Here is a 21,120-nt window from a genome sequence, read left to right on the forward strand (position 1 = left end):
GATCTAAACATTTAAGCTAGCTGTATACACAAAATGGAACTAAAGAGGAAAGAACCTAAAGAGCAAAGTTGACAGCGTAAATCGGGCATTCAAAGATGAATGGAAAGACAGCTATGCCTTCATCCTACCTAGTTTCGTGAATGCAAAGCCTGTGTGCCTTATTTGCATTGAAGGGTGTCAACCAAGCCACAATTGAATGCACTTCAGAACTTTTTGAAGTAAAAACTCTAAATTCAACTCCAAATATAGCGTTATTGCAGAAAACTTTCTCACACTTTTATTTCATCATCATCATTTTCTTCCGCTTTTCTGGGGCCGGGTCGCGGGGGCAGCAGTCTAAGCAGAGATGCCCAGACTTCCCTCTTCCTAGACACTTCCTCCAGCGCTTCCGGGGGGATACCGAGGTGTTCCCAGGCCAGCCGGGAGACATAGTCCCTCCAGCGTGTCCTAGGTCTTCCCCGGGGTCTCCTCCCGGTGGGACGGGCCCGGAACACCTTCCCAGGAAGGCGTTCCGGAGGCATCCGAAACAGATGCCCAAGCCACCTCAGCTGACCCCTCTCGATGTGGAGGAGCAGCGGCTCTACTCTGAGCTCCTCCCGGGTGACCAAGCTTTTCACCCTATCTCTAAGGGATCGCCCAGCCACCCTGCAGAGAAGGTTCTGCCGCCTGTATCCAGGATCTTGTCCTTTCGGTCATGACCCAAAGCTCATGACCATAGGTGAGAGTAGGAACGTAGATTGACCGGTAATTCGAGAGCTTCGCCTTGCGGCTCAGCTCTTTCTTCACTACGACAGACCGATACATCGACCGCATTACTGCAGAAGCAGCCCTGCCGGAGTCCAACATGCACTGGGAACAAGTCTGACTTACTGCCGGCAATGCGGACCAAGCTCCTGCTTCGGTCGTACAGGGACCTGACAGCCCTTAGCAAAGGACCCAGGACCCCATATTCCTGAAGCACTCTCCACAGGATGCCGCGAGGGACACAGTCGAATGCCTTCTCCAAATCCACAAAACACATGTGGATTGGTTGGGCAATCTCCCATGAACCCTACAGTACCCCGTAGAGGGTATAGAGCTGGTCCAGTGTTCCACGGCCTGGACGAAAACCACACTGTTCTTCCTTAATCCGAGGTTCTACTATTGGCCGTATTCTCCTCTCCAGTACCCTGGCATAGACATTCCCGGGGAGGCTGAGAAGTGTGATCCCCCTATAGTTGGAAAACACCCTACTGTCCCCCTTCTTAAAAAGAGGGACCACCACCCCGGTCTGCCATCCCAGAGGCACTGTCCCCGACCGCCACGCGATGTTGCACAGGCGTGTCAACCAAGACAGCCCCACAACATCCAGAGACTTGAGGTACTCAGGGCGGATCTCATCCAATAACATCCAATAACCCTTTTATTTTGTGGGCAAAATCACTAAAGAGGAAGTGTTTATGTGAGTAAATGTTGCCCTCATGACTGAGATTTATTTCAGCACCAGCCGTTGTCAAAATAATCATGCCGCGGGCCAGATATTATTGCTGGTGGGACAGTTTTGTCCTGCGGGACATCTTTTGCCGATCCCTGCTTTAGATGATGTTGTGTTCCATGAACCAGTTTACTTACTAAGCCCACAGTGATTGGCTGATAGATGATGGATCTCTGTCAGTGAATTCATCATAGCAATTCTGTAGTAGGATGTGTCATGTTGCCATGTTGCAATAAAGATATTCAAATAAAAATCTAGCCCAGGTGTCACTGATTTAACATGAAACCAAGAGTGATATACTGACTAGTCAAGTATGTTCTGCTAATTATCAGCATCTTACATGTCTGGCAGCTCATAAACAATTAACAGATATACATATAAGCCTTAAAATTATCACACTAGAACAACCATGGCTGTTAGTAAGCCAGCAAGCCAGTTTATTTATATAGCACAATTCATACATAGAAGCAATTCAATGTGCTTTAGACAGAACAAGAAGAAATGTAACAATACAATTGCATAAAAACAAACACTCAAATGTAAGATGTGACACACCATTGTACAACTGCAAACCAAACCAAGCAATAACAACTTTTACCTCTTGGCCAATTTGTGCATGAAAGGAAGGACATTATTAAAGGAAGATTTGGAGTTGGAAAAGGTTATAAAACCCAAATAAAATGTTGGAAAATATGGGGGATATTCCAATCCAGAATGAGATTGTTCAAAAGCACAAATCAGCCATAGGATATAACAAGAAACCAGGCAAGCCTAGTTCAGCCGGCTCACAATAGAAAGTGATGATCATGACTGCCCTCTCAAGATTCTAACCTAGGTCACCCACGTGAAAGGCTGTGTCTTTAACCACAACACCACAGAGAGAACCATTTGCTGGGTGTCAGTATAGCATATTGACATATAATGTTGTCCTGCATTAACATCACGTCAAGTTTGAATATATCGTTAGACACCATTAACCATTGTTAAACTGAGTAACGTTTCTTATGAAGTTTACCTCCACCACAAATAGTGTGTATGAACTGTATGACTTTTGCCACTTGCCGTTTTAAAAGTATATTAGCCAGTAATATTTCGCTAGACGCCATTACGCATTGTGTTAAACTTAGGAATGTTTCTTATGAAGTTTACCTCCACCACAAATAACATTTATTAACTGTATGTCTTTTGCCACTGGCCGTTTGAACTGCTTATTTGCCATTCGTGAATGAAATTGATACAATAACTACTGTATCAATATAGGTGACGATAACAGACTTTTACGTCAAGTGAACAGACAAGAGAATCGTGTAGCCAGCGAAGTGTTTGACTATCCTGATGAAATGCTAAGACATAATTAAAAAAATCCACCAGAAATAGTCGCAATATAACAGTAAACTATTGATGGCCGTTCTTCTAGCAGAAGGATATTATGCTAGCAACGCTAACTCAGATTTTATTTTTCTAAATAAAAGCCATCATTGAATTATATAATGCGATATAGTTAACAATCTAGTCCAGGGGTGGGCATACTTTTTGACTCGTGGGCCACAATGGGTTCTAAAATTTGAGAGGGGCAGAGCCAGGAACAGACGGATGGAGTGTTTGTGTGAACCAATATAAATAACATGTAAAAGCCATTACATGAAAGGATTTGGCTTTTAACAGGTAGCAAAGCATGAATGTGCAAGGCTCATTGTACAAATTGTTTTCCAAGTGCATTCATTTTAAATTTCATAACACATGTGATGGTAATTCCATCGATCGACACTCTTAAATAAGGAAGCACAATTAAACAGTTTATTAATTATTATTTGCAAATAAGAGAGACCTGTCAACCCCTTGCAAACATAATCGTCCGAGGAGTCTCTAACTCAATATAGCTCATTCAACAGTATATATCACATACAAAAAGGGGTGTGGTAAGTTGTTGCCCATCTATCTTGTGTAACATTTACCCAAAGGGCGAGCTGAGGAGACACAATGTCTGGATAATCAACAGAGACACTAAAGGGTTATACAGATTTACTGATTTACGAGTAACCATCTAATCCACTGGTGCCGGTCAAGGATGCTGGTCAAGGATGCCTCCCCAGGCAAACACCAGACCCCTCTCGGCATCTTTAACTAGTAACTCATTCATACCTGTATAGGACGACCAAGAATACATCAGTTCAAGAATTTCCACAAAAATCCATCCTCTTGATACCATGTCAACCCTTGGTATCAACCCTTTAACAGTTTACTCATTAAGATGTAGACTGCAACAAAACAGTACTTTTTTAACAACATGACCCAGTCAATATCATTACCCTTAATGATTAGAGAATGGAACAAATGTGATATGTCTGGATCCTCCTTTACATTCTTCTAGATCATTACCTTCGTGTTAACTCCAAGATCACACATTTTCATTTATAAAGAATTATAACATAGTACAGTGTAACTATCGCAACTTAAGGCACCAATGAGAATATCACAATAACCTATATTAATGATATTCAAGCATTAGAAATCAGAATTAGGTTCGGCTCTTGAAATTAATTGGCTACGAGCACTGTTTGAATAGCGAATGCAAAATCAAAACATTTATTTTTACATTCCACATGGATTGTGAAATCACATAGGAAAAAAAAAACAACAATAACAAATTTCCCCCCAAAATAGTCAGTCAGTGAAAGAAAAAAAAAATCTGTCCGGTCAATTAGTTCAATGTTCAACTCAGTTGAGTTTCAATTCAGTTCCTGTGTGGTTTGTTGAATAAAAGGCCTTTTTCTAAATCACTACCCGGGCAGTGTGTGATAACGTTGGAGATCTCATAAATCTTATCTGTATGACGTATCCAAGCGTGTAGTCCACCAGCTTAGCGAGTTGATGGCCACTGGTTACAGTCAGATCCCGGAATCACTGGATCACTGGCTCGCCATAGAATTACTCTCTCAACAGTGGCAAAATATGCACAAAAAAAACAAAACAATCGGAGATTCTTGAACTCATTCAAAGAAAAAAACAAAAGTGTAAACGGCAGTTTACAATATCTAAGGCTTCTTGCCACTCTTACAAGCTTATTTCAACATAAAAATATTTTCTCCTGTGTGTTAAGTGGTCTGCTTCAATATATTTATCTCACTGTCTTCATCTCACGATGCACTTGACGAGAGGGTAGAAGAGAAGAAAAAAACGATCTCTCATCTTTTGCTAACACAACCGAGTGGCTCAGCCAATAAACATTAAATAGCGCCATCTAGGGTAATGGAGACTAACAGCAATTACTTTGGCCCTGTGCAGTTTATGTGGGCTACAACAGCAAAACCTTTTATGTTAAAATCATTGGTCAAAGGAAATTAATTCAGGTGACACATATATTGACAGTATGGGGTATGTAGCATCGACACGTGAGTGTGTTACCACCTATCACTGAATACATTCTTCAATTAGTCACTGTTACGAAGTCCTCTCATGCCAATTACTCGATTCACTGAAAAGTCCTCTCCATGGTTCCAATTAGATGTACTGCCAAAGTCATCACGAATGTTCAGCTCCTCCAAACGTCAGACAGTCAGTTATGAACCCTTTCTTGCCAGGCCAGTATGACAGAACGTAAAAGTCAGATGTATATTCCAAGGTGTTGTCCTTCATAGCTCAAATGCAGGTTATCATGACACAGCTCTTGTTGTCTTCATTCTAGCTGCTTTATCAGCCAGGTCAGGAGAACCTGTGTATTCTCCCTTGTGAATCCCAAGATGACCAATTTTAGCAAAGGCTCTATAGCTGCAGGCCGGGCCTGAATTGATGGTTACTAGCACCAGAAAATTAACTTTACCCTCAGTGACTTCAATTCACTGGGCCTAACCTTTTAAACACCAAAGCCCTCCTGTAGCGTGTGTTGTCGACCCCAGGCTCCTCTCTCAGCTACCTGGACAGCAGATGAGATGTACCTGGTATGGACCAAATCAGCGTGGCGTGATGTCGTGCAGTTGGTCTTTCCGGGCCCCCGTAAACGTTGTACAGAACCGGAGCTTCCCTTCGCCTCCATCCTCTCGGTTGGAGGTTGCCTTCTCCATCACATGGCAGAATCGTCAGGACTCGAATTAGTCCAGCTCACAGGAACCCGGCATCCTGTAGACGTGCGGCGCCTAGACGTGCGGTGCCCCAGAGTAGACTCCACTCATAGCTGTAGGACAGGACAGTGTGTGTGTGTGTGTGTGTGTGTATGTGTATGAGATCCATCTTATCTCAGCCCACCTCACAGTTGTCCTTTAACTAGTAACTCATTCATACATGTATAGGACGACAAAGAATACATCCTTCTTCTAGGCAGGAGGACATGGCCCAAATACCTAATACTCTTCTGATATTATACAGATGTGTCACAATCAAAGTACAGATTTACATATCAGCCAATGGAAAGAGACATTTCTTAAATGCACCTTAGTTCAAAATTTCCATAACACCAGGTAATCCTAAAACACAGTCCAAGGCCTTAGGTTATCTTAAGATTCAATAGGACACCCCAGTAATTAGCAGGGGCATTCCTTAGATCCAAAAGGATACTGTGAGGGGAAAATATATTTGATCCCCTGCTGATTTTGTACATTTGCCCACTGACAAAGAAATTATCAGTCTATAATTTTAATTGTAGGTTCATTTGAACAGTGAGAGACAGAATAACAACAAATAAATCCAGAAAAACGCATGTCAAAAATTGTATCAATTGATTTGCATTTTAATGAGTAACCGTGTAATCGGAGCCAGCTAAGAAGAGCGAATGTCTCTTACTGAGTGACTGACTGACTGACTACACCTTGTTAAATAGTGTAGTGGTTAGAGAAGCGGACTTGTGAACTATAGGTCCCGAGTTTGTATCTCCTTGCAGGCGAAGCGAAGTACGCATTGTGAATTATTCCATATTGATGAAAACTAAGCTGGCTAAAACCCGAAACTGTATATGGTTATATTGCGACTCTTTCTGACATGGAATAGTTCATATTCAGTCTCACTAGCAATTGCTCAATTCTTATGATTATGCCTAGGAAGTTAGTAGATACTAGCAAGCCTATTACTGGCTAATAAGATATTAAAATGGCCAGTGGCAAAAGCAATACAGTTTATAGTGTTTGCTATTAGTGGTAAACTTAACAAGAAATGTTAGTCAGTTTAACACAATCCTCAATGGAGTCTAGCAACTGATGAAAGGTGTAATGCCGTGGCGTAGTGGTTAAAGACAGTGCCTCTTATGTGGAAGACCTAAGTTTGTATCAATTGAAAGAAACAACATTTATTAATTATTTCTGCTAGATTACACTATTCTTTCGTCTTTTCATTTGATGAAAAAGTTAGTTTTCTTCGCCTTTATTGATAGTTATTGTATAAATGTCATTCACAAATGCAAAAAAAAGTATGTTTTTTTTTGCCATACAATGAAATGAAGTAGCTTTGTCAGACTCGCTAGCAATTGCACCATTCTTGTGGGTAAAGTGTGTGCTTGTTTGTGTTGAGTTGTGATATTAGAAAAGGCAGGTTTTGTGTTTGCTAGTTAATGTGTGAGTGATTATCAAATGATGTTTTGTCCTTTATACTGTCTTGAACTAATGTGTATAGTGTCCAGAAATGTTGCAATCTTAGGTGTATATTATCGGTGTGTGTGTGTGTGTGTGAGTGAGAGAGCCCTAGTATTTGTAAAGATAATTTCTCTCTGTCAGTCTTGCTCTCTCCTCCATCTGCCATTGTCCTCTTTGTATATCTCTCTCTGTCTGTCCGTCACTCCTGTTTCCCCTCTCTACTTTGTCTGTCTGTCCCCCAACTCTTATCTTGATGTTTTTCTATTTGTCTTTTTCTTTCACTTTCTTTTTCCTATTTATACATCTATTTCTCCCTGCTTTCTCTGTATTTTCACACTGTGAAATGGTCAAACTAGGACAAATTGAATTTCTGTGTCACACACAAGTGTTTAATGCACATAACCTTTTTTTAAAGTGTGTGTGTGTGTGTGTGTGTGTGTGTGTGTGTGTGTGTGTAAACGAGAGTGACACAGACAGAAGAAAAGAGAAAGAAAATTGTTTTCAAGGTGTATTGTATGAGTGATATGTGCTGTTTCTGTTGTTTGTTTCAGGAAGCAGGAGAGAGAGCTGGTGACCATCTCTAATCCCCCGGCAGACTCTCCCCCTTCTCCCCCACGCACCGCACCCCCAACAATGAAGGTAACATGAAAACACGCAAACAGAAAGAAATACAGACACTTTTGGTTTCTCTGTCCTTATATAATAAACAATTATATTTATACTCAAAATCCTATTTTCCATAACCATGGAAAAGGAATGACATCAAGAATAACATCATTGTTTAAGTAGAAAAGTGTAAATTGCAAAGCATCAGTTTTTGATAAACCATCTATTCAAACGAAGGTACTCAATATTTATTCATGTTCTAGTGATATTTGGACCCCAGGAGATGTAGCCATTTCCCCTAATAAAGTACCTAAAATACCATTACATGAATCCAACAATAACCCTGAATTTAATTTTAACAATTAACTTGACACTTAAGCCTAAAGTTGCCTTTTTTCATCATGGGATGCTCAAAATCTGGTGATTTTTGGTCCTCGTTAGTAAATAAGGACACATGCACCGCAACACAAACCCACCCTTGTTTGCGGGAAGTTTTTTTCTTAAGAAGGAAAAGGAAGGAAATAAAAGAAGAAATCCATACTGAAAGCATTTCATAGTGTGAGGTAGACAGGCTTAGCAAATAAAAGAAAGGCAGAAACATTGGGAGTTATCTTTACTGTGGGTGTCCAGCGCTGAGTCTTAAAGAGAAACAAATCTGAGAACAGAGAGACCTGAAAAGAAGCAGAGCCCATAGAGAGAACCATTTCCATTGGAGTACATGACATACCATCCATAGCATGTAGCTTGACATTTTGAATGTAATGTGTGTAAATGTGACATAAATCTCATCTGTTTGTATATGAGGGAGTGCTTTTAAGACATTCTAACCCCAAAAACGCTGTCCCTTAAAATAACAGCTAAGTTTGCGGTTAGAATCCACAGTAATATGTATAGGTGTTTGTAAAATATTGTATCAACTATATCTCACAAAAACATAATTGTTTAAGACTTCAGTGAAAGTCATTGTTTCTGGCAGTTTTTCAGTTGAACATTTCAACAATGTACTGATCGTCTGGAGCCAAGTTGGGCTAAATTGGGTTACACTAGTTCAAATATTATATTCAGGGTCAATATCAGCACAGTGCATAGCCGTATGAGCCAGGTAAGACATGATGTATCTCTACTTTGTCAGAGGGATATTAAAACAACACAGAATGTTTCCAGATCTTTTGTTGTATTTGGTTTATAGAGTATATATTTTTTGGTTTATAATTGTCATGCACAGTACATTAACTTTCAACTTTCTCTCCCTCTCTTTTTCCCAATTATTTTCATCCACAGTCTGCCCATTTCTTTGACACGATAGAGAAGATGGAGGTAATCTAGCCATCTGTGTTTGTCTAACTAATATCCCAATTGAACTGATGACAGAGGTCACCATGAGGTCAATGCTGAATCATGACCTTTTACACTTCGCTGTATTGACTCTGTCTTTATATATTATGTACATCAGTAATGTTTCAAAACCACTCCTTCTTAAACTCTTGTTGTTGCTTTGTACATTCAAACACTTTTTATACTAGAATTGCAATTCTTTCCGTTCTTTTATTTAATGTGTCAAACGTTTGGAAATCTTACTTAACTTAATGTTATTAAGTAACTTAATCTTCAAATTTATTAGAATGTTTTGAAAAACCTGGGTTCAGCATAAGACATTAATGTATCAGTAATTAAAATGTCTTCTGAAGAGGTACCTGCTCTGGCCACACTGTCTGGTTTGTTAAGTGTGCATAATATCTATGAGTAGCCGCTAACAATGCTAATGAAAGCAGTATGTGTAATTGGAAATACTGTTCAAAAAATAACAACAACAAACTTCTGATGCTTTTCAGAAAATGTCCCACATTTAAAATATGGTCCCCTGATACTCGTTACCTAATTATGCTTTCAGGACCTTCTTTTACTGAGCTTTCTATCTTGCTGTTCTATATCCCTTATTCCAAACGTCACACCCTCTTTAAACTCTGTCCCTTACGTCTGAACAACCCACCAAAATACACCTAAATACATCTACGTAATATGTTGCACATAAGCAGGTACCAGAGGTCACAGAGAGAACTGTAGCTGGTCCCCAGAGACTGAAGGTGTCTCTTCATATCCATCCCAACATTTATTTAGTATATCCTGGAAATATACACAGTCATACCTCACTATTTTCCACCAAATTTTCTGTGGTGCCATTTATTGATTTAGGCTTTCTTCTCATTCACTCCATGTTTTTGACGAGACAAGTGAAAATAATTTTAGCTTTTAGTTATTAGATAGTATTTTAAACGCCTTGTCTTTGTGTTGTAAAAACATATAAAATGTGTTTATTCATACTACATTGCAGACAAAGACCAAACAAATGTATTCTCTATTGAGTTCCAGTTGTTTTCCGTTAGCTGCTTTTCAAATCGTTGTACATACTAGCCTGTGTGTGTGTTTGCTATGTGTTGCATGTACAGCAGAACCTGATTCCAACCTCTCTTACAGAATGACTACATCCCATACCCCAGGATAGAGGAGGTATTTCATGAAGCTTATAAGAAACTCATGCACACACACATGCACGCACACACACGTGGCTGATGATGATGTTCTTATTTCTCTGTTGTTTGTGCCTGCCCAGGTCCTGGAGAGGGGTGGTCCATACCCACAAGTGATCCTGCCTAAGTTTGGGGGGTACTGGATTGAGGATCCTGCTGCCCCAGTCCTGACACCTCCTTCTCAGGACCCTGGTCTGTATGAAAGAGTGGATGGAGCGCAAGGAGGAGAAAAGGAAGAGGGGGACGCTCCCCCAGGTGGTTATTGGTTCCGGCTGGAGTCTAACGATGCAGTTTGTGCCTATAGGAAGCACTTCCAGGGAAAGGTCAGTTCCATGGGAATCACTTTTCAGTCTCACCCATTGCAAGTCAACAATTTAAATGCTATGCTGCCTGATGTGTGTCCTAAATCACATCCTAATCACTATATTGAGCAATTACAATTACTTTTGACAGTGTGCTGATCATAAAAATTCCATTGAATTGAGTGCCATTTGTAACTTACTATTAATATGTACTTACTGACAATTATTTATTGTATATTTTAGCTTACGCTTTTATCCAAAAGTTACAGGAGAAATAAGATTAAGTGCCTTTCTCAAGGGCACAACAGCATATTTGTTTCATATTTTCGTCTCAGGGATTGGAACCAGCAACCTTACCGTTACTGGTCAATCTGCTGCCTCATCTTCTGAGCATATTGTCTGAGAATATAAACACTTTCCCTGTCCTATTGTTCTCAGCGTTACATTCTTTATGTTGTCCAAAATCTTTCTGTCTCACATAAACTTTGTCATGTGTGATAGGAGCACTTGAATTTCTACTGTACGGCCAGTAGTCATGGCAACCTCATTATGTCTGTGAAACATGACGAAGTGAAGGGGCAGGAGTATCTGCACATTATCCTCAGGTAAAAACACACCACACTGTCCTGAACAAATATGAACATGATTTAACTCAACTGATCTTTGCAATTATTGGTTGTGATCAGCAGTTTATACTGTGTGTAAACCATGACCTGCATATAAATATGTATCACTGCCCTTCTACTTTAGTATCATCTCTCTTTTTGTCTCCCTTCTCTGGTTGAAAAAAAAAAAGAACAAAAAAATAAACTGGTTAAAGACATGAACAATGGGATGGGATTTTGGCCATACTGTATATACAACTTGCAGCCTACTCCTGGAAATTGTTGTTGTTATCTAAGTCGTATCTCTGATTCTGAATCTTTAAAGGAGATTTCTGTATTGTTTTATACTTCCTCCCTCTATCTCTCCCCCTGTTCTCCTGTCTCTTTCCCTCCCTCCTTTCTCCCTCTATCAGGTCTAGGATGAAGACAGTGTATGATAGGATATCTTTAGCAGACCTTACTGAGCTTCCCAGTGTCCCTCAACTAGCCAAGGTAATCAAACCACAAACTACTTAAATTAACAAAGTAGTTTAATTAATTGGCAAATTATTACTATTTTGAATGAGCATTGAGGGACGATCTAGCTGTGTAGTCTTATCATGTCTTCCTTACTAAATTTGGTGTATGTGTTTCATATATTTTTGTGTTCATTAATGGTGTTCAGCTGCTCTGTGAGGAGGCAGTTGGTGTGCGGTTCTGTCCAGTTTTATACCCCAAGGTGAGCTGAAACTCAGATACACATAGCTCTTATGCTATGTGCACACTGTCCGCTCTCTCAACTTGCAAATTGCTCAATCTGTGGCAAGCTGTCGCTGAGCCAAACCTAGCATGCACACTGCTCGCTTGGGCAGGGCATATCTTCCTAATTTATGCCAGCGACAACCAGTTTAGGTGAAACATCCATCTCTGCAGATTTAAGTATTTAGTATTTGTGTGACTTATTACGACAATACCAAATCAATGATCCAAGTCAATGATTTGTCAATGTTCAAATAGCAATTTACTTAGTTTTACCTTATGCATGTATCACTCACCCGTGATCTAAATAATCTCTGAGACCTTCCATGCATCCATTTTTATAGTTATATCTGAATGAATCTGAATCATAAATAACGGGGAAGCCGGACACCGCAATTATTAGTTTCTCTCTCGTCATTTTTTTTAGCTAATGAGTGAGTTTTTAGCTAGCGAGTAGAAAACAGAAGGGACTTCAAGATGCAGAGAACATCTGCCCTGCCATTGGTAGTTGCTGAACTCCGTCACTGCCCTCTCACTGGAAATTAGCATTAAGTTGAAAATGTCTCCACTCTCAGCTGTCTCTTTGAGATTTGGTCTCCGAGAGTAGCTCCACCCGCTGTCGCTGTTTTTCGCTGGCTCTCGTTGGAAATGAATGAGAACGTGCCACTTTGTAGCTCTGGCGTGCGGACGGTGTGTACATAGGGTTAGTGTAGTCCTACTCCATCTCTCTTTCTAATTTTAACACTCAGTCTTTGTATATCTGTATATATCTGAACAAATCTGTTTTACTATCTACCTGTCTGAAAATCTATATTTTACCATCTATCTGAAAATCAATATTATTATCTAAAAAAATCTATGTATTACTCTCTACCTACCTGTACAAATCTATTTATTACTTTTGCTGTCTGGCTGTGTGTGTATGTGTACTTATGTATGCTAGGCCTCCCATCTGATAATGAGCTACGATGAGCATGAGGTGAACACCACCTTCAAGTTTGGGGTCATCTACCAGAGATTTGGGCAGGTGACTGTTTTTGCATTGAGATTCAAAACGGTGCCTCAATTATTTGTGAAAGGTTGATACAGCTTTTTAATAATAAAAGTGCTCTTATCATTTATCATCTAACTTTCCTCTAAATTCAATTTTAAAGGGCATGGGAAACATTTTACAACTTTCATACCTCTCTCTCAATCTCTTACCCCGCCAAATAATTTGTCAGGTATCAGAGGAGGAGTTGTTTGGGAACAGTGAGGAGACACCTGCATTCACAGAGTTCCTAAGTCTCCTGGGAGACACTGTAGAACTACATGACTTTAAAGGGTAAGCGAGAGAGAGAAGAGGGAAGATTAGGAAAGTGACAGAGGTAAATGAGACATTGAGTGGAAAAATTTTTAGTATGACTGAAACTGAGGGGTTAATGACTAAAATAAATTGATTCTCAGTTTCAAATTTCCACCACATGACCCAGATAATGACACCCCTGTCCCTCTGCCTCTTCCACATCCTTCTAGGTTCCGTGGCGGTCTGGATGTATGTCATGGTCAGACGGGTTCTCAGTCGGTCTACACACACTACAGAGAACTGGAAATCATGTTCCATGTCTCGACAAAGCTGCCCTACACAGAAGGAGATATGCAACAAGTACTCACATTTTCTTTTACTTCACTTTGTTGGTAATCAGTTGATAATAGCAATAATGCACTGCTGGGTTTATTGTTGCAACCAAAATAACCAAACCTAAGTTCTGTGTACAGTGTTGATATTACTGAATCTTGCACCCTCTTGCGGCAAGAGGGGGCTTAGCTACCTCAGTTGTATTTTCTGCCCACCCCCCCACCCCCCAGTTTTTACCTTTTCATACGTAAGTTTCAAATATCACTTAATGGCCCCAAGCGTGAGTTTTTTGCACATGATTTCAGTACTCACTCAGAGTTCCAGAATGTGCTTATGACGTCACAATACATTTCATCCACGCTTCCCAAAAACACCATGTTGCTTATAGTTACGCATTTATTAGCAAACTAATACCGACAGTAATAGGCTACTGTTAAAAGGTATATTGAATAGTTATTGACCAACCATAAAGATGCTGTCCTTTTTCTAAAGAACACAAAAGATACTGACACGCTTCACTTGTATCAATAAAACAGACGCTAACAATCAGGCAGTAAGTGGTGTAAATCATTTGTTTACGTAATTATTCAGAAACTCTAAAAAGTATATGAGAAATTATGAATTCCGATTCTTGCATATATAGTAATGGACAAATACGATCAGTGAAAAAATTTATTTTGAAGATTACATTGAGCTTTTTTTTCAAGAGCAATTCCTGAGGGGGACACCAGAAGTTGTGCTGTATGTAATACAGTTTTTGTTTCCGCCATCGGTTTGCTTCCTACTGTAGTTCTGCAAATTCAGCGATTGTGTGTGTACCCTACCAACATAAAATAAACTGACTGGATTAACCCCATGTTAGCTATGTGCATTGAGTGCCTTTCAGATGTTTGACACATAGTCACCTTGCAAGCTAGGCACCACTACATACATTGCATTGCAAGCTTCTCATTGACTCTAATTAAAACAGCTGCGAACACTGGTTGATGTTACTGTAGCTAGCTAGAAAACATCAGCTAACCACTAGCTAAGAAAGTGTGACCTGTAATTTAATGCAGCGAAAATGAAGATTGGTGACGATTATAAATGTGTCGTATTGTATTGAGCGGTAAAAGTAAAGAAATGTTTAACATACCCTTTGTTTGAACAAGTTACTGAAAGCAACCAATGACACATTCCCTTTGATTCCAACACATGCACTGTAGTTATGTAGTACCTGAATGATGTGCCACTTCTGAGGACTGGACTGAACCATTGTGAGGCAGTGGGCGGAAGAGGGTCGCTATCTTTTGAAACCTAAAAACATGCTATTAAATGTCTATAATTAGTGTGCTTTCATTGTGTGTTATAAATATTATTGAAATTACATAGCAATGTTTACAGTGATATATTGGGAAAGGACAAATCATAGTTTTCCCAGGATGGAAAATCTGTCCGGAAGATGAGCAAATGTAAATGATCAAACATAGCAGCACCCACAAACAGGTAAAGTAACTTCTAGAAAGTTTTTACACAATAATTTTGACCGGTTGTCAGCTCTTCCAGGATATGGTAAGATGTTCTAGTCGCGAATAGCATTAGTTTTTGTGTCAGAAGTATTATATTTGTTTTAGAAAAATATGACTGCTAGTGTTGGCTGCCTGTTGGTACGTACGTAGCCCTTCTTGTCCCGATTTGAACGCTTGCTACCTCGTTAATACTATAGTGTAGATCTTCAAACAATAACAATGAGGAAATAAAGTTATAAACACTGTTTGAGCTAAATGTGAGAAAGGCGCTGCCTAACCAGTGATCATACGCTTCAGGGACCCCTCTAGCCTGATCACACTAGTGTAATCGTATGCACCAAAGGGTAAAATGCCCTATAGACAGAAAAAAAAAAAGATTAGCCCCCTCAGTCACTTTGTACTAGTGCCAGGACCAGGATTGGGATACACAGCCATAGACTATTGTTAGAATTGTCTTTTTCGGTAGGAACATCACCTGGCCAATGGCTCAACGTGTAGAACTGTGGAAGGCTATGCAGTTATTTTACAAAGCCCGGTTCAAGTCCCAATGATTACTTTCTCATATATGGTTTTGATGATAACACTGGCAACACTGCATTTGTAATTCCCATGTCTGGAATATTTGCTTGTCAGTTTTTCATTTCACATCTTAAATCAAGCATTGGATCCACCATATTTTATCAATGTTTTAACTCCAGTGTTTCTCTCATAGAGAGAGTATAATTCAGATGTGTGGTGATTAATGACATCCAAAGCTTTGTTTGATCTCTACTGACAGGTGCCGAGGCTTTCCTCCATGCCCAGTTATTTACAAGTGCTTCCCATATATTGGATGTAAAGTTGGTCATTAGATAATATTGTGACATCACTGTCAGTGTTGAATCCAGTTTAGTTTAGGTTTTATGTGCCAGCACACTTACTGAAATTATTATATTTATTTTCGTATGAGTTATGTCAATATGTTCTCTTTCACAGCCTCAATAATTCCAAGGATACAAATGTTTTTAAATTATTGTTGATCAGGGGATTGAACTAAATTCTCAGATCGAGGCATGCTTTGAAATTTTGACCCGCTCTAATCTATGCGAAAGGGCCAAGGCGTGCATCAGTGTAATACCACGTGATTGATGATGTCCCGAAGCCTCATTTCACCACGTGCTTTTTCCAAAGTGTCTTTGGAAAATGCGGGCCTCTATGGTTGTTCAGTGCAGTTCGGTGCCTGAGACTTTTGAACAGCGACCTCTACTGGTCACCTTATTTAGTTATTTATTTTAAAAAGTTGTTAGTTTTACAAGCCCAGTAATGGCCCAGTTGGTAGTGTCGCTGATTCCCAGTTTCTTACTTGTTGTGGTGCGAGAACGAATCCAGATCCTGTTTATCTTTTTGAGTGCAAACGATACTGTTTATTGTTGTTAAAAAAAAAAAAGAAAAAGATAATTCTTATGATACTCTTGCCTTATTAATACAAAACATTAGAACGGATGCAGAGTTGAAAAATGCTGTCTGGAATGGCAAGAATAACACTGGACACAAACCGGGCATTACAGTACCCCTTCAGAAAGCACATGCCTAACCACTGCGCTATGAAGTCATGTTGGATAATGTGGAAAAGATGTCTATATGATCGTTAAACATTGGATATTTATTCCTGACAAACAGGTGACACAACTGTGCAGTGAGTTTCAAAGCCTTGAAACATTTTACAGATTTTCTAACCATTTTGATGAAAGCCTCAAAAGCTTCAGAAAGCCTCAGTTGCCCATCACTATCTCTACCTCTTCAAGAAGAGCATTGATTTCTTCAACACTGAATGCTTGTTTTCTCTTGCGTTATTCCAAACAATTAGAATGGATTTTTCCCACTACACTTTATATTCAAACCAAATCTAATTTAACAAGGAAAAGTATAAAAATCACTGCTGTGGTCATCACTATCCTCTTGCAATAGAACCAGCTGGATGGCAAAACAGTGCAAGTAGTACTTCAAATGTAATTTGAATAAAAAAAGAGTTGAAAGGAAAAGCTTTGATTGAGGAAAAGAAGGGTTCAATTCTGGTTTTACTGGCAGAGGGATACAGTGACTGTCAGGTTGCTTCCATCCTGAAAATTTCAAAGACGGCAGTTCATAAGAACAAGGTCAAGCAACAGACATTGGGTACAACAAAGTTACAGACTGGCAGGGGGCGAAAATGACTGTCCACTGACCAAGATGACCATCAACTCATTTGAATGTCACTCAACAACCGTAGGATGACCTCATGTGAACTACAAAAAGAATGGCAAACAGCAGCTGGGTTGTCAGCACGGTGCACGGTGAGGACGGTTCGAAACAGGCTCCTAGGGGTAGGGCTGAAGTCGTGCAAAGCTAGAAAAAAAAACGTAATCAATTAGAAGCAAAGAAGAGCCAGGCTGAAGTTTGCAAAAGACCATAAGGATTGGACCATAGAGGAATGGAGTAAGGTCATCTTCTCTGATGAGTCAAATTTTCAGCTTTGCCCAACACCTGGTCATCAAATGGTTAGACGGAGACCCCACTGCACCCACTGTAAAATTTGGTGGAGGATCGGTGATGATCTGGGGATGCTTCAGCAAGGCTGGAATCAGACAGATTTGTCTTTGTGAAGGACACATGAATCAAGCCAAGAACAAGGTTATCCTGGAAGAACAACTGCTTCCTTCTGCTCTGACAATGTTTCCTAACTCTGAGAATTGGTTTTTCCAGCAGGAAAATGCTCCATGCCACACAGCCAGGTCAATCAAGGTGTGGATGGAGGACCACCAGATCAAGGCCCTGTCATGGCCAGCCCAATCTCCAGACCTGAACCCCATTGAAAACCTCTGGAATTTGATCAAAAGGAAGAAGGATGGTCACAAGCCATCAAACAAAGCCAAGCTACTTGAACTTTTGTGCCTGGCATAAAGTAACCAAACAGTAATTTGACAGACTGGTGGAGAGCATGTGATTCAAAATCAGGGTTATTCCACCAAATATTGATTTTGGTGGAAAAACTCTTCCGAAGAAATATTAGTACTTTGTTGTTGAAAAATGAATATTAATTTGTTTTCTTTGCATTATTTGAGGTCTGAAAACAATGCATCTTCTTTTGGTTATTTTGACCAGTTGTTATTTTCTACAAATAAATACTCTAAATGACAATATTTTGATTTGGAATTTGAGTGCAATGTTTTCAGCCATTTATAGAATAAAACAAAAAATTTCATTTTACTCAAACACATACTTATGAATAGTAAAACCAGAGAAACTGATATTTTTACAGTGGTCTCCATTTTTTTCAGAGCTGTATATTCTTTACAGCTACCGGAGGAAATGATAATTGGATGTCACGTGATCGATTTACGGATATATGAATTTGATTGGTTGGATTTAACAGTTTCCTCCAGCATAAATTTCACTACTTCTTTGAGTTTAACTTTTTCCTATTGATGCTGAAGTAGTAAGAGAATACATCACCAGCAATATTATATGCTTCTGATAATCAAGCTCTGTCGAAATCCCATAATAGGGTACATTTCAAAATGTAATCATGGCTTAATAGGCTCTGTGCACAAGCGTATGGACGAACTTCCGCTTTAGCCAGATGTCGGCATATCATTTTCCGGTTTACTTAAGGCGATCACCCACGTTGCCCAAAATTTCAGTGTTCAGTAGATGTCTCCAAGACCTGCCTAAAATAAGCATTAGTGATGTCCATCGAATTGTTGATGCCTGGTCCCCTGCTCCAACAAGCAAGCGGAACAAGGGATTCAAACTCTACGTATCGAGTTATCTGCACAACTGTGAGGGTAAGTAGTTTTCTGTGGTGTGCCGGCCGACAATCGGCTAAGCTAATTAGCGATGTGTTTCTTTTTAGTGTAGTATTAGGCAGGACAATAAAATTCACCCTAGCCTAAAAAACGGCAAAAGAATGCTGGCTGAGCTGGAACGCTAGTGCGTCCCCATAGCAAGTGAATTGAAACTAACCTTCGTTCAGCCTCTTCTAACTTGAATGAAGCTTAAAATTCCATAGCCTCAAAAAAGCACAAAAACAGGTCTCCTCTTTTATTTTACTACTGTAACCTCATTTCACAACGAAACTGAAAAATAACAACTGGCATAGGAAGTAAACATCTGGTCCTATATGGTATTAATTGCGCTTAAACCTGCGTTATGTGGAAGTATATAAAAAATCGCCTTTTCTGACTATTTCTAGTCTAGCGTTTGAAGTCATTGAATGACGCAAGCCATATTTTATTAAAAAGAGGACATTCTCCTGATTAAAATGATGCCCCACTTGTACCTTGAAACTTAAATAAGTCACATACATTATATTTCATTTTCTCCCATATAACAGCATCACTCTTGTTGTGAGTTTAGGTGTTTACTAATGCGAATGAGTATTAGTAAGTAAACCGGAAACTGCAATACCGACTTCTAGACAAAAGCGGAAGTTCCTCACTACGCTGGTGCACAGAGTCTATTCCATTCCAAACCACAAAGATGGCCTAATTCTATTCCATATGGCCATAACATAGCACTTACGATACGTTATTGGGAAACCAGGAAACTCTGCTCTTGTGTGTGGAAAGTCGAAATGTAACATAAATCCTCTTTAAAAGCCCTAATGCCCCTAAATGGTTACTGCTGGAGGGAAACTTGTCTCATCTCTGAACTCCCACATGTTGACCTGTCAAACATATCATTTTCATAAAAGCATGATAGCTGAATATTTACCATATGGTTGACACAGCTTGTTTCCTATTAGCCAATAAGCTTTTCTCAGTACGTTAACAATTTACAACTGGTCCTTTTCAAACTCATACTTAATTATGAATGCAGCATTATTGCTTAAATATTCTTTGTCCTAACCGTACCTTCACAGCTCCAGAGGAAGCGACACATCGGAAATGACATTGTAGGAGTGGTGTTCCAAGAAGAGGCCACGCCCTTTGTGGCGGACATGATTGCCTCAAACTTCCTCCATGCGTTTATACTTGTGCAGGTGGAGAACCCTTGTACTGAACTCACCACCTATAAGGTACTGAACACATACCGTCTATGAGGTACCAAATGCACATGATGATGCCGCTGCTGATTATAATGATGGTCATTGACAGGTATCCGTGACGGCACGAGAGGATGTTCCTCCATTTGGTCCGCCCCTCCCTAACCCTGCAATCTTTAAAAAGGTGAGGTATTAGCTCACTAGTCCTAGTAGTCAGACAATTAGGAAATTCTCTGTCTCTTTCTCTGATGAAGGAGAGAATTGAAAATAGATTTAATCTCCTAGATAATAAAGAGATTGGGTTTCAGGCTTTGAGGTCATTTTTTACTCTAACAGAGACTGTAACTGTGGTGTACCCCTTCTCCCCACTAGGGTCCAGAGTTCAGAGAGTATCTGCTCACCAAGCTGATAAATGCAGAGAACGCCTGCTACAAGAGTGACAGATTTGCCAGGCTAGAGGTGGGAATATAAAATGTCTGCCTTCCAAAAAGTACCCTATTACCTATGAAAAGCACTAATTTTGACCAGGAAGAACTAGAAAAGGAATTGTGAGTGCCATAAGGCAGTCAAAGATGTAGACATAAGAAGAAAACTTTGTACAGGAAATGATGTTCATGGGGTCTTAAGACTATGACCACAAAATTAACTTTAGTTAGTTAATTCAGGTAAAATGTATATCATGCCGAAGTGCATGAAGTTATTTGCGTGTACTTAGGAGCGGACACGGGCAGCACTGCTCGACAGTCTCCATGACGAGCTGCACAGACACAGCCAGTGCATGCTGGGAGTGGGAGTCAACTCTGAGGAGGAGCGGGCAGAGAATGGTCATTCCCACAGAGGACTGTTGGAGTCCATCAAGGTTAGAAACACACAAACAATGTAAAAATCGAAAGTCAACAATGATGGTATAATGAGAGCTAAATTCTGGTGTTTGGAGCGTATTAAGTGTCAATACAGTATGTATGATTTTCACTAATACTAGCATACACACAAGCAAAAATGACCAGTGGACATTTGCAGTTAATGTTTTAAGTTAATGTTTCAAATAGTGCTGTCAAACGATAAAAATAATTAATTGTGATTAATCGCACAGATGTCCATAGTTAATCGTGATTCAATCAATCACATTAATTTATAAAGCCCTTTCTACACCAAAAGTTGTCACAAAGTGCGTTTACAAA

The 21,120-nt window shown here is 39.7% G+C and overlaps 1 protein-coding gene across 10 annotated transcripts in view; it reads left to right on the forward strand.

The window, feature by feature from the left end:
- The window catches only part of rap1gap2b (RAP1 GTPase activating protein 2b), a 71,121-nt gene that overhangs the window by 13,580 nt on the left and 36,421 nt on the right, over window positions 1–21,120 (forward strand). For 7 of the 10 annotated variants that reach the window (XM_010864225.4, XM_010864226.4, XM_034293481.1 and 4 more), the window contains exons 3-16: window positions 7,584–7,671; window positions 8,920–8,955; window positions 10,114–10,146; window positions 10,250–10,489; window positions 10,970–11,073; window positions 11,487–11,565; window positions 11,738–11,791; window positions 12,755–12,838; window positions 13,035–13,135; window positions 13,327–13,456; window positions 19,817–19,972; window positions 20,052–20,123; window positions 20,312–20,398; window positions 20,655–20,798. In XM_010864225.4, coding sequence (XP_010862527.2) covers window positions 7,584–7,671; window positions 8,920–8,955; window positions 10,114–10,146; window positions 10,250–10,489; window positions 10,970–11,073; window positions 11,487–11,565; window positions 11,738–11,791; window positions 12,755–12,838; window positions 13,035–13,135; window positions 13,327–13,456; window positions 19,817–19,972; window positions 20,052–20,123; window positions 20,312–20,398; window positions 20,655–20,798 — 1,408 coding nt within the window. The remainder of the gene's footprint in view (window positions 1–7,583; window positions 7,672–8,919; window positions 8,956–10,113; window positions 10,147–10,249; window positions 10,490–10,969; window positions 11,074–11,486; window positions 11,566–11,737; window positions 11,792–12,754; window positions 12,839–13,034; window positions 13,136–13,326; window positions 13,457–19,816; window positions 19,973–20,051; window positions 20,124–20,311; window positions 20,399–20,654; window positions 20,799–21,120) is intronic. The other 3 variants (XM_034293483.1, XM_034293480.1, XM_034293484.1) reach the window with 3 other exon arrangements.

This window comes from Esox lucius, chromosome 7 (assembly GCF_011004845.1).
Source record: "Esox lucius isolate fEsoLuc1 chromosome 7, fEsoLuc1.pri, whole genome shotgun sequence".
NCBI classification, from domain to species: Eukaryota; Metazoa; Chordata; class Actinopteri; order Esociformes; family Esocidae; genus Esox; species Esox lucius.